The sequence below is a fragment of the Cervus elaphus genome, chromosome 26 (assembly GCF_910594005.1).
Source record: "Cervus elaphus chromosome 26, mCerEla1.1, whole genome shotgun sequence".
Taxonomy (NCBI): Eukaryota; Metazoa; Chordata; class Mammalia; order Artiodactyla; family Cervidae; genus Cervus; species Cervus elaphus.
Genome location: NC_057840.1, coordinates 43764371 through 43778889, shown reverse-complemented (window position 1 = coordinate 43778889; position 14519 = coordinate 43764371). Strand labels below are relative to the sequence as shown.

Sequence of the window (14519 nt, the reverse complement as noted above, 5' to 3'; positions counted from 1 at the left end):
AACCAAGTTATCATTTTGTGAATTATTGCTCCCCGGAAGAATGTTTCTCTTGCACTTTCGGTGTCTAGACTGGACACTTAGAAGTGGCAGAGGCTACATTTCTCCACCTCTGGCTAGAGAGAGGAGTGATAGCGTCATTCCACCCCCACCGGATCCAGGGACTGGGGCTGCTTTCCTAAGGAGCAGCACGGGAGACTCAACAGCAGAAAGCTCAGCAGTTCTCAAAGCTCAGAGGAAGGCCCAGGCTGCCAGAGATAGAGGAAGGGACCACTTAATTCCCAGGAATACAGAAGGGTGTGATTTAGAATTTCCTGTCCATCTCTTTCCACAGAACATGTTTCCAGGCCTGAGAGAGTTCTCCCACACTCTTCTTTCTTACTTTTCAAATAGGCTGGGAGAGCTTATGCTTGTGACCACTTTGACACCTGCTGTGTACAAGCTAGGGGGCTAGGCGTGAGTGTGTGCTCACTCAATCATGTCCCACTTTGAGACCCCGTGGATGCAGCCTGCCAGGCTCCTCTGTCAGTGGAATTCTCCAGACAAGAATACTGGAGTGGGTTGCTAGTTTCTCTTCCCGGTGATCCTCCAACCCAGGGGATTGAACCTGCATCTGCTGCATCAGCAAGCAGATTTTTTTTTTTTTTTAAACCGCTGAACCACCTGGGAAGCCGCCTGGGCCAGGCGCCAGCATAAGATGCCCTTGGTTCATTTGCCGTGTGGTGAGTCCACTAGACCAGTGGGTGCCCTCAATCCCACAGAGCAAGGGCCCCGAAGGTGCCCAGCACAGAGTATGATAGAAACGGAAGTCACCGTGGGAAGAGCTCTCACCCAGCCCCGGGGAGTCAGGAAGGCTTTGAGGGCCAGTGACAAGTGAGGTGAGCCATGAAGGACACTTGGGGCTTTGAAACGAGTGGGAGAAGGAAGACAGACCAGGAAGCAGGAAATCGTGTCCTTGAGACTAGAAAACGAGAGAGCACGGCCTTTCAGGCAACAAGACGAAGTCCTCCTGGCAGGACAAGGAGGGCAGAGTGGAGGGAAAGCTGGCGAGACGGTGAGTGTCAGCTTAAGGCTCCTGTGTTTGATCTGGGGGACATGGAACCCTGCAAGTATGATTAACTGGTTCTTTTACTGGTTGATTGCAGTTAAGTTTTTTGCCCATTTAGAAGCACATGTGAAATAACTGCCAACTTCAAAAGATTGTCTAGGAAATGCTGGGAACACAATTCGTCTAGGGATGGTGAGTCACTGTAAGTGTTCAAAATGATGACCCCTCTCCTCGGCTTCTTGCAGATTATTACCATCTAACAGATACGTGTTTATGTACCCTCTGTGGAAGGTAGACTCAAGTAATCAAAATTACAAAGGAAACCTTCTGTTGAGAACAAAATATTTTAACATCTCGTTTTATTTATCAGAGAACAGAAGCTGGAAAGCTTTGCTTGAGCATGAAACTAGCAAATGCTTTGACGACGTTATGTTCCTTCAAGCTGACGCATTGTGAAAGTTTATGGAACCTTTAGCTTCTAGAGAAAATAAAGCACAGTTGAATAATGAATATTGTCTTTTATTGTCTGGGTAGGATATAACACTGAAAGCAAGGATATGTTCAGCTTTTACACTGGGCAGATGACATCACATGAGTAACTGCCGGTCAATTGTGGTTGGAGGGATCTGTGTCTTCAAACGTTATTGGAATTATGATGGGAATATAGGGCAAGCTAGGACCACACTGGAGCAACTAATTTGTCAACTGACCATCAGACCTTGGAAAAGAAGAGTAACTGCTGTCGTGTATGTAAATCATTAACCAGATTCTCCTCAAGTGGCTTGTAATTCCTGGGAATAAGTTAAATCTAGATGTCAGGAAAAGCTGTGTTCTCTGGCCATTGGGGCCTCTCACAATATCCTATGGAATAAACACAACTTTGACAGCTGTCCTTAAGTTCCAGAAAGATTGGAGTCAAGGGCTGTTAATAAATGTTAAGAGCAAGACAATTAAGCACATAGTAACATAGTAACAACCGGAGTCAAAGCATTTGCTCTCAAAATCCTCCATTGATATGTTATCCAAGGCACAATCAGTGGGGTGAAAACTTTCTCCAAGATAACAATGAAAAAAGAAAATTCTTATTTTCCCGCCTGAAAGATAACACAGAGGTGTGTCTTGGAAGTTTATATTCACTGCTAAGTTAAAATCAAACACCTGTTTCAAAAACGTGGTCATTCAAAACCGGTGATAAGGAAGTAGCCGTGATTTCTATTCTTGGCCGTCACTCCTCCTGTGGTTGAGGAATGACAGTGAAGAGTCACGTCAGCAGCACATTCCAGGCTCTCAGAGCACTAGCGTGAGTTTGGTGGGTTTGGACCAATGTTTCCGTTCACAGAGAATCACAGATTTCCCATCAGGCCCCTACCCAGGCATCCCAGGCCCTGGAGCATCTGAGCTGGCGGCCCAAGGTCTGCACGCCTTTACTCCCTAGATCACTCATCCACCATCTCCACCTGGCAAAATCTTACATTTCAAATCCACTTGAACTGTCCCTTCAAAGCTGAGCCTTCTCGTTCTCCCATAAGCTGCCCATAAGCTGCTCAGAGTCCTCTCGCCCCTGCTCAGATCAGAGCCCAGGCATCTGGAAGGTATTTACCATGTTTTCATCTGTGCAAATATTTGTTGCTGTGTCTCTTTCTCCTTCAGGTTTATGGACTCTTGCAGGGATTTTGTTTACATGTGTATCCTCATCCCCTAGCTGAGGGCTGAGCAAGGAGAAAATACACTTGTTTCTGCATGAGTAAACATCGGGGAAGAATCCCTGGAAGCATGGTTATTTCTCGAGGTGGATGTAAATAAGCTAATCAACTGGGCCGCAGGCGTAGCTGAGTCCTGGACACAAAGGCTGCCATGGGCTAGTTTCTCCATCCCTTGTCCCTGGTCCCTTCTGAGCACGGGCTTCATTCTTGGACGGGTTCTCTGGCTGTGGTTGCAGGTGGGGGGATGTTGTGTTCTTACTGAGAAGCAAGAGATGCTACTTCGTCCTGGGCTGAGGAGGAGGAGGGGGAGGACAGTGCCTGAGTGTGTCTGAGCAGCTGCCTGAGCTGGGAATGAGGGCTGCTTTTTTCCAGTCTGAACAAAGATGTTTGCATAAGCTCATGCTTATCAGGATGCTTGTCAGGAGTGACCCCAGACCTTCAGGAATCATTTGAAAAGACTTCTTCAACAACTCCTCCCCCCACTCCCCGCTTTTTTTTTCCTTTAAAATAATAAATAGTCAATTATGACTGAGTAGTATCACAATTGAATAAATCCTGGTCAAGACACCCTGATGAATCCAGGCATAAAGGGGAAGATAATCATTGTGATATTTGTAGCTTTTGTCTTGAAGTTCAACTTTTTGATGGTATGTGGCATTAAAATGTTTTAAATTGTTTATGTCTAACGTTAAAGGGAACTGTAGGAAGTACACATGGATTTATTTATGTGTGTATTTCAAATAGACTAAAATGATTCCTTTGGAGTGAACTAAAGTTACCATTATAGAGATTCACATGAAGGAGTGTTTAGAACACTGTGTCTACTGTCTAGAACAAGAATCATCCTGCTGAATTAGTAGGAATTTAAGACACTTTTATATTGCAGAATCATAATCACTTTATCTTCTACCCTGGGAACCAGAAGTGTTTTAAATTTGGAAAATTTTAGGTATCAGAAATATTATGCAATTCATACATTTTAACTCTGAAATGAATTTCTATACCTTGCCATGTTTTTCTTTTTTTAAATATTAATTTTGCAGTGAGATACATGAATAGTCACACTAGGTTGGATAAATATAGACTGGAAATAATGTCTTGCTAGTTCATGTCACATTTGCCATAATAAAGTTTAATGCCAAATTTAAAGGAAAAAATTAAAATTTTTTGTTTTAAGAGCCATTGGGATTTTAGAAATTTCATTTTTATTTTATACATTGGACTAGGTAGCAGACCTGATTTATACTTATAACTTGGGTAATAAAATTTTTAAAATACTTTTGGAATATAACAATAGGTGTATGGAATTGAAAATGGCACTGCCCTTGGGCCTGACGCAGTGGTGAGATGAGAAAGCTATGTGCTTGTTGAATTCACATTTTTAAAAAAAACATTTTTAATTGGAAGAAAATTGCTTTACAATATTGTGTTGGTTTCTGCTGCACTACCACACAAATCAGTCATAATTTGAGTCAGCTGTAGTGAGATGAGCCTAGAGCTTGTTGTAAGAGTGAAGAAAGAGAAAAGCAAATACAGTATGTTAACGCGTATATATAGAATCTGGAAAAATGATACTGTTGAACCCATTTGCAGGGAAGGAATGCAGACACTGAATTCACATTTAAGACTTTCTCCTGCTTTTAACAGCTTGGCATGTTGCACGTGTGCCCGTGCACATGTGCCTGCTTGTTTATACGCATATCATCTGTTTGTTTTTAACCAGAGGACACGCTGCCTTGGTGGAGGCAGAAAGCCTCCATTACGGCTTTGGCAGAGGCTGTGCGTCTGATAGGCAGCGCCTGACCTTCTCAGCAGAGCTCTGACACGGTTTTGCTTTTTTGTGGGAGCCTATTGATTTTCTTTCCTCGTGATAAACTTTATACATCATCTAGAGGTTTATGCTAACACCTTAAATTAAGAGAAAACAAACTTGTCATTGAACACGATCCCTCATTAACTTTCAAGATTTTATTTGTTTAATTAGGTGTCACCTAACTTTACAACTGGCCCTGTTAAATTAGTAAAGTCTACAGGTCTTATCCACTCTAACGAGTGGCAGAGTTATTTTATATCCAAGCCTATATAATTACTTCCTGGGTTTACATAATACACAGTGAGCCTAACAGGTCAGCATGAGAACTGAGACTCACTAATGAAGGCACCGGTGCCCAGCTCCTGACCTGGCTCCTCTGCCTTTCTCGTCCAGGCCAGCGTGTGGTAATTAGGCCGTGTCTGTCATGTCTTAGCTTAGAGAAAATTAAAGCTATAGTATTAACTTAAGTCATGAGGTCTTTCAATGGATATTGGGACTTAAAACTAGCAGTTGCTTCTTACAAAAGAAACTGAAAATAATCCCAGGAGGAGCTGTCAGAGCCAGCAGGCTGAGAAGAGAGAGATTAGGGGTAATATTTGTTTGTTGTTGACTACAGACAGAACTTCTAGGCCTCTGAGAGACATTTAGGTTAATTCTAAGTGACACCTTGGCTGTCGTAACTTGGTAACTGTGAGGACCTCTTTGATGCAGATGCCAGATGCTTATTACTAGTTTTCTCATAAATGAAAATGCCCCTGTGTCCTTAATTCCTCTTCGTCAAAAATTTGGGAGGTCATCTTTTGACAGGTTTATCTGAGCTTGAACGCAGTGAACAGGCAGAGTAATTATTTATGTGCCTTTATTTAGTACATTTCCCAGAGCCATATCTGAGTGCATCATGTTCTTCTTTTCTGGTGGCTAATATATGTGTCCGCAGTAATGCAGAGGCAGTGTTGAGGACTTCCGACTTGGCTGACCGCCTCCTGACGGTGCACCCGTGGCCGTCGGTGGTGTTCAGGTCCACCTGCCCTCCGCCTTCTGCTGGCAGGTGGGCTGGCCTGGCGAACCCCAGCTCCCAGACCCCTGTCCTTGCTTCAGGCAGACTTTCCCCCAAGCACCGCCTGCTGGGAGACAGGAGGGGGGAGAGAGGGCAGAGCTGGGAGGGTCTCCCTCCATCTCCCGGAGGCATCGCTTTCAGGGGCTGCATCTCAGTCATCCTCCTCGCCCCCACCAGGCAGCCCAGCCACTGTATCTCCCCACCCGTCCTCCCCCAACCCCCCTCACCCCGCACTGTGTCCTCAAGCAGATTGGAGCACCCACCCTAACGCTGCTCATGTCAAGGAGCTTTCTACCCTGGTTTAGCTCTTCTAGGGGTTTCCACCATGTTTGCAACTAGACCTCAGCTTTAAATTCTCTCTGTTGAAATACCTGCTCCCTTAACTTGACCCTGACCTGCACACATGGCCAGTTATTTGTTTAGTACAAAATGTAGAGCTACGGCAACTTTCCATTGAAAATGATGCTTCCCTTTTATCAAGGAAAGGTATGTTGCGTTTGGGACATAGTAACTAAGAAGGAGTTGGAGACTAACAAGGGATTTAATGCTTTGTAAAGATAGTAAAATTTCTTGTTTGGAAAGCATGTAATTGTTAAGCAATGTCTGTTAAAATTCTTAACTTTAGGAAGTTTGATAAAAGTTACTTGAGGGTTCATGAGGGAAGAAGTCAGGTCTCATTGCTGGTTTTTCAGGTTTGTGAAACTGAATCGTGTTTGAGACAAACAGTGCTTCCAGGTGGTTAGTTGTAAGCCATTTTTATAGAAATTTGGAAGATACTAATTTGTGTTTGGAGTTGAAACCTTGGATTCTGTAAGGTTTTATAAACTGAGTTCTTGGTTTTAACCTAATTCAGATTTTACTGGTTTATTTGTTTCATTTATTTATTTGTCATTTTCCCGCTTGTCTGTTAAGAGACGCAGGTAATGTCTTGAGTCAGGTAGCAAACTGGAATGAGGAGAAAGAGGTAGCTTCTCACAGCTGAATGGAACTTTTCATGAGGTCTTTCCCTTGGTGTGTACCACTGCTTTTTGTGGGTCTCATTCAGTCAGAGGGCTTCGCCTTAAGGATCTGAAAGGAAAGGATAGGTGGGTACTGATAAAAGGTGAGAACTCAGTGAGGGTGGAAGGAAGGGATCAGAGCCTCATCCACAGAAAAGAGCAGAAAGGTATTTTTTAAGAACTTAAAGAATATAACTGTTGGAGTTTGAATTTTCTATTTAGTATTAATAAGGTGAAAAGTACCTTATTAATACTTAAAGAATTTAACAGGGTCACATTATAAATCCAAGCAGATTTTTTAAGGCCTTATTCTGGGATTTTTTTTTTCTCATCCTTTAAATATAGTTTACACTATCTTTTGGGAAGAAAAAAAAAAAAACAACCTGGCCAACTACTGTCAGATTTTGGCTCCTTCGCTAATTCAGGCTTCCCAGAATTGAGTATATGGATCCAAGTGAGCCAGCCAGTAGGAGCTACAGTTCCTGGTTAGGTGGAAGACTCCATTTAATTTAACAGGACTTGCTATGTTTAGCTTTCTTTCTTTCTTTCTTTTTCTTTTTGTAGCTGGTTTACCTGTGAGCTGGCATTTGTGAAAGATGGATAGGTCCCTTTGAGATTCTTTATTTACCAGAATTTTATTTTATTTATTTATTTATTATTTTATTTTATCTATTTATTTACTGTGTGCTCAGTCGCTAAGTCATGTCCAAGTCTACAACCCCATGGACTGTATGTAGCCCACCTGTCTCCTCTGTCTGTGGGATTTCCCAGGCAAGAATATTGGAGGGGCTTGCAATTTCCTCCTCCAGGAGATCTTCCTGACCCGGAGATCTAACCCGTGTCTCTTTGATCTCCTGCATCAGTGGGCCGATTCTTTACCACCACGCCTCTTGGGAAGTCCTACCCACAGTTAAGGATTGTATATTGCCTTCACTAGAATTGACAGATGCCCCCCCGCCCCACCCCTGCCCTGGCCCAATGAACAAGAATGTTCCTCTGATGCACCCACAGGGGACTGTACACTGGGCGACATAGAAGTAACTTGGCTTGGCAAACCCCCACCCACTGGAACTAGAGCACAGCCACCTCAGGCAGCCAGGCCGTGGGGCATAACTACTATCCACCTGGCCCAGACTGACCTGTTTTCTGGGTCCCCTCGGGGCTCAGATGGTGACCAGATCTCACAGTGCTGTCAACGTTCTGACCACACTGTGTGGACCCTGGCTAGGATGCTTTTCTGACATTGGTTATCCTTGATATTTTAATCTGAACAATCAAGAGAAAAGAAAAATCCCAAAAAAAGCAGAATTACTCCAAAGGAATCATGCAGTCATCATGTGAGATGACAGCTCTGCCTAAGCACGCTGAAATACCCGAGGCAGAACTTTTCAACACAGTTCTTCTGTTCTGTTTTCCTCTTTTCCTTGTATGTGTTGTATACAGCCTGAAAATATCAGAAGGCTATTGAAAATGCTAATCCACTGATTGTGTAGGACGGGAAATGACCAGACCGTTCTGCTGATTACTCTGTGGGAAAGGGGTTATTACTATTGGAAGACACTTCTCTCGGGTCTCTCAAGTTTCTGCACGTCTTGTGAGGGAAGCACTAACTACCTTTTTTTTTTTTTAGACTATCTTTTCAAGGAAATGTAGAACAAATGACCTGAAAAATGGTAGTCTTGCCTCTCTCTCTCTAAAGTAAAATGTGGACCGGCTTGCTGTTCAGTATGATAAAGACAGCGTCTCCCTTCAGAACAAAGGAAAGGTCAGCTTACAGATCCTTCTAAAAGATCTACGTGCCCTAAGCTCAGGGTGCCCAGCTGTGTGGCAGAAACCCACGCTGCATGTAGCTTGGCCTGGACACTTCGTCTCCCGGGAACTGGGATGCAGAGGAACTGACAGAATCCTGACGCCTGTACTTCATGCTGCCGGGGCTCCGGCCCAGGAGTCTTGTGTCTCCTGGCCGCGTCCATGAGACGGTGGCAGGCTAACCTGGTAGCTTGCAAGCTGGGTGAAATCTTGGCCGCTCCACCGGTTTAGCTACTCTGGCACTGGAGAAGAATCTCCTTCCATAAAAATTGGTGGAGAAGGCACTGAAATTCACTGATAATTGATAAATATTTAATATACACAGTAGTTAATCTGTATTTTAATTCTGTCATGCTATATGAATTTCTGCCATTTTCCAAATATTTGTTACTTATTAAACCATTGATTGTAACATTCCTCCCTCCAATAAAAAGGATTTTGACTTTTATCTGGCGGAGTTTTATCTAGTGTTAGAGCAGTTTGTGATTTGTTAGCTGAATGTCTACCAGTGGCTTTCTGCAATCTAAGAAAAAATATAAATGCTATCTATTTATCTGTATGTGAAATACTTCCTCAATACAGCCAACTCAGCTATTCTGGAGGAATTACTTTCCGTTATGAGTGAGGATTTTTTTCAGGTCTGCAAAAGCGGTCTGTGTATTTCACAAGGATCAGTCATGTCCTCCAGATGTCTTGTTTTGATAGTCAGGTTTGGCCTTAACTCTTTTCCATTATACCCTTGAACTGACCTTTGAAGGATTCATATCATTTCAAAAAAAAGAAAAATGGAGTGATAAGGATGGCCTTCCATGTTAAGAGAAAAAGCAAAAGCAATCAGTATGATTTCCATGCTGCTTCGGGGAAGCCATGCAGGACCCCGCAGACACACCTGAGCGGGCTCCCACCAGGCGCTCACCCCATCCGTCACAGCGGGATGCCGGCACAGTTTCATCACGGGGGCTGAGGACTGCAGGCCGGTGGGTCAGCTACTGTGTCACTTGCCCTAGGTAGGGGGTTCTGGCTAACCTATACCACCTGGAATTGACAAGGCATTTATTCTTAAAAACATCCTGAGCTCCAAATTCCTGGCTTGGGGACATTTCTCTGTACAGGGGCACACTCCAGATTTTTGAAGAGTAACATGTTTTACCTGAGACATGCCATTGCTTTCAGATGTGCTAAGTGAGCTTGCTACAGCCCTTGTTTTCTGGAAGAATGAGTAGTTTACTACCTTTACCTCTAAGGTTGCTCTAACTCAGTAGTTCTCGAAAGTGTGGTCCCCAGAGCAGTAGTGACAGCATCACCTGGCAACTTGCTGGGGATGCGGCTCCTCGGCCCAGTGTCAGAACTCTGGGGTGGGGCCCTAAAAAGGCTGGTGTAACAAGCCTCCCGGATGATCCTGATGCATGCTGGACTTAGCGACCCACAGGTGTGGCTCACTGAGTCTGTGGTCAGAGGAGGAGGAGGTCCGTTTGGTTTGTTGCTGTTTAGCTGCGAAGTCATGTTCTACTCTTTGTGACCCCACGCACTGTGGCCCACCAGCCTCCTCTGTCCATGGGATTCTCCAGGCGAGAATACGGGAGTGGGTTGCCGTTTCCTTCTCCAGGGAATTTTCCTGACTCAGGAACCAAACCCACGTCTCCTGCATTGCAGGCGCTTTCTTTACCACTGGGCCACCAGGCGAGCCCTTAGTTTGGTTACAAGTAGGGAAAAGACAGTTTAAGAGTGATGATGACAAATCGATAAAGAAACGTTGGTGGCATTCACTAAATAAATCTACTGATTATTTTTTTATTTAAGAAAATATATCTAATTGCTTCTCCTTTGCCATCCACTGTTAGGATACAAATGTATATAAGACATCCCACAAATATTTCAAGGTCTACTGCAGATGTGGACAATCTATACATACATGTTAAGTCCCTTCAGCTGTGTCAAACTCTCTGTGACCAGCTGTGAGGTGACCCTGTAGAAAAGCACTGGATTCCCCTTTAGGAAACCTGGGTTGCTTCCTGCTTTCACCCCTGACTGTTTGACTTTGGACCAGTCATTTCATGGCTCAGGGTCTCCTCTTCCTCATTGTCGAGATGCTGTTTCAGGCTTCCTCCTACATCCGCACTGTATCATTCTGCCAGACTCACTTATCATCCACAGGTGAGCAGGGGGCCCAGAGTACTCCCACAACTCCTTGGCTGAAGGAGAAAGAGACAGAAAGACTAGCAGACACTTTGGAACCTTCTTCAAAAGGGGACTTGTGGAATAGTTTGCCACAAAGGCATTTGTTTCCCTCAAAAGAGTGGATGTTGTCTTATTTCAGACTCATCTATAATCTGATGATACACTTCTTCTCCTGAAGAGATTCTTTACTGTGAACATGTTGGGGGTGGAGGGGGGCGGGCATGGCCAGCCGGATTCCACGTCTGTGATCATGTTTCTCATTCTTTCAGGAATTTTTCTTTAAATGTGGAGCACACCCGACCTCTGACAAGGAGACATCAGTAGCTTTGAACCTGATCACAACAAATAGCCGAGACATCAGCTGCATAACGTGTACGGACATCAGGTAAGGGTCTGAAAACAGGGAACAGAAGAGATCTGCTGCATTGTATTGCCTTTGCTCTTTTGCCAAAGGTCAGTTGACTGCATTTACAGGGTCTGTTTCTGGGCTTTTTATTCTGCTCCGCAGAGCTCTGTGTTGGTTCTTGCACCAGCGCTGTACTGACTTAATTAATGTAGCTTCATCATTAAGTTGAAGTCAGGTAATGTCAGTCCCCCAGCTTTGTTTTTGCATTTAATACTGTTTTGACTACTTTTGGTCATTTCATCTCCGTCTAAACTTTAAAATCAGTTTGTTGATGTCCAAAATAAAATGTTGGGATTTTGATTGAGATTGCATCTTGATAATGTTGTATTTTTATATCCACAAACATGGAATGCCTCCATTTATTTAGCTCCTCTTTGGTTTTATTTACCAGAGTTTTGTAGTTTTCCTCATGTAAGTGTTATTTTATATTTTGTTAGATTTCTGCCTGAGTACTTCAGTTTTCAAGTGTTAATGTAAATGGCATTGTATTTTTATTTCAAGTTGCACATGTTCGTTGTTGCTATGTAGGATGGAAATTGACATTTGTATGCTGATCTTGAACCTTGCAACCTTGCTGTAAGTGCTTATTATTTGTAGGGTTTTTTTTGGCTGATTCTCTTGGATTTTCTGCCTAGATTATCATGTCATTTGTGAACAAAGACAGTTTTATGTCTTCTTTCCCAGTGCCTTTATTTTATGTCCCTTCCTCGCCTTGTTGCCGTATTTAGCTAGTCCTTGCAGGACGATATTGAAAGGGATAGTGAGAGAGCGCGTCCTCGTCTTGTACCCGACGTTAGTGGGAAAGTTCAAATTTCTTGCCGTCAGGTATGACATCAGTAACGGATATTTTGTGGATAGAGTTCTTCAAGTTGAGGAAGTCCTCCTCTGATCCTCGTTTACTGACAGTTTTTGTCATGAACATGTTTGCGACTTTGTCAGATTTTTTTTTTCCTGCATCTATTGATATCATCATGTGATTTCTCTTTTTTAGTTCATTGATGTAGTGAATTACATTAATTCGTTTTTCAGTGTTGAATCTGCTTTGTGAACCTAGGATAAATCCCACTTGGTCATTGTGTGTGATACTTTTTGATACATTTTTGGATTCAATTTGCTATATTTTGTCAAAGACTTTTGCTTTTGTGTTCATGAGAGATATTGATCTGTAGTTTTCTCGAGTTGTCTTTGTCTGGTTTTAGTATTAAGGTAATGCTGGCCTCCTAGAATGAATTAGGAAGCACTTATCCTGCTTCTATCCTCTGAAATAGATTGTAGAGAATTGGTAGCAAAATAATAATTTTATTTATTTTTGTGCTTATAAACAGGTACTATTAGGTAAAAAGAGATCAATATCTTTCATCTACCTTCTTAATGATAATCCCCCTGTTTAAAAAACTCTTTACACGTGTATAATAACTTATATTCAAGGAGCTCCAATGTCACTAAGCTGACTTTTGACCTTAGCAAAATAACAATCTGTTAAGCCTTCAGCTTCCCTTATAAAATCCAGGAATCAAAGTAGGTAATCTATAAGGCTCTGACTGGTTCTGAAGAACTGCAAAAGGTAGAAATAATCCTTGTTCACAGCTTATAAATCGATGGTATTATTTGAAAAACTGCTTGTTTGTGGTCATGTCTTCTGCCAGATGCAGAAATAAAAAATGAGATTTTCAATGATACTGCTTTCCAGATGACACATATATGGCTGTGATATGTAGACAAATGTATAAGGTAAATGTGCTATTCATTTCCAGTTGTTAGGCTTAAGTTTTAATTCAGGTACCTGATATGTGTCTTTTGAGTTTATGAAATAGTGTATGTAAAATATTTTCCTCTCTCTTAAAGAACAGAGTGAACTATTCACGGGTTGAAACATCCTGAGGATTCATGTGAACTATCAGGTTCCCATCGGCTGTCCAGATTTGCAGGGGCCTGTACTTATTTAGAATAGTGTCTTGATCTTCCTCCACTCAAGGTTATCAGTTTTCTCAGTCTTAGGTTTGGGAGTTAAAAATAGTGAGGTGAACAAAAGGCAAAGACTTGAGCCAAGAACAGAAATTACAGTCCTTGAAGGTAGAACAGCTACACTGTCAAGTATCCCCTATAGCAATTGCATCAAAAAGGTTCAACACATTTCTGGCTGCCTCAACTGGACTCAGAAATAACAATATTCAGCCAAATAAAAATGACCCTGGCAATGCCAATGTGAGACGTTTATTCCTTCCCAAACCAGTGTGTGTCCCCCTGGAAGGGGGACCCCTTCCAGGGACCAAAACCGGGCTCTTGTCTAACACTCAGAAATGAATTGTCTGAGGAGAAACATATGCTGAGAAAGCAAGAGATTTTATTGGGAAGGGGCACCCGGGTGGAGAGCAGGAGGGTGAAGGAGCCCAGGAGAAACAGCTCTGCCATGTGGCTTGCCGTAGGGGGTTTCATGGTGATGGGATTAGTTTCCGGGTTGTCTTTAGCCCATCATTGTGACTCAGAGTCCTTCCTGGTGGTGCACGCCTTGTTCAGCCAAGCTGGATGCCAGACAGAAGGATTCTGGGAGGTGGTCGGACGTGTGGTGTCTCTTTTTGACCTTTCCTGAGCTCTTCCGGTTGGTGGAGGCGTATTAGTGTTAGAATATGCTGAGGGATGAAAGAGCTGCCTCTAAGGACCGTTGGTGAAGGCCTTTATTGAGCGGTCGCTCTCGGCAGAACTCCCGGGGGCGGGTGAGCGAGGAGACAAAGGGAGTCTGCGAGGTATGAGGGGTGGGGAGGGGTTTTTATAGCCAGGGCCGGCGTTTAAGCCAGGTCTTTTCATATAAGGAAGAAAGCGCGGGCTACAGCGGCGGTTAGTGCCCAAGGGCTCCGTGTTGGTACCTGATTGGACCAGGCTACACAGGCCGGTTCCCAGAAGTTTAGCCAGCCTCCGGAATTTGCCTTGCGGCACTTTTCCGGGGCATGTCTCAACATACCCGACCTTTCAATTAGTTCTGTGTTCCTTACCAGGACCTCCTGTCCTAAAACAACTCAGGCAGATGGTTACCATGGGGCCTGGCCAGGGTGGGCCGTTCCAGTCAGCGTGCTTCCCCTAACACTGGGACTTAAACTGTGATATCAGGTACCCCGAAAGTAATGCCGTATTTCTGCACCTTGAATCTTACATTATAAGATGAGTCTTCTTAAATTTTAAAAATATAAAATTTGAAAACATACAAAATAGAAAAAATTATTACCATGATATATTTTGGCAAAAAGAAAAAAAAAAATCACCACCCTGTTTCTCTCTCTTTGCTTCTTCTAAGGCCGCCTGCTGCATTCCTGTACTTCTTTTCACCTTTATTCATTTAGTCCTTAGTTTACAAAGCTGAAGACAAATAAAAAAAGAACACTGTTTACAGTCAAAATTTAACCTTCCAGAAACATAGTCTAAAGTCCACGTCCCAGTGGGACATTAAATCTAAGAAGCACTGCTACCTTGTAATTTTCCTCAACTCTTCCCATAAAGATTTATGTTTTTGATGCC

General features: G+C 43.2%; 1 protein-coding gene across 7 annotated transcripts in view; it reads left to right on the top strand.

The window, feature by feature from the left end:
• Window positions 1-14519, top strand: part of PRKN (parkin RBR E3 ubiquitin protein ligase) — a 1214524-nt gene that overhangs the window by 624858 nt on the left and 575147 nt on the right. For all 7 annotated transcript variants that reach the window (XM_043888525.1, XM_043888524.1, XM_043888522.1 and 4 more), the window contains one exon: window positions 10873-10988. In XM_043888525.1, the coding sequence (XP_043744460.1) occupies window positions 10873-10988 (116 nt within the window). The remainder of the gene's footprint in view (window positions 1-10872; window positions 10989-14519) is intronic.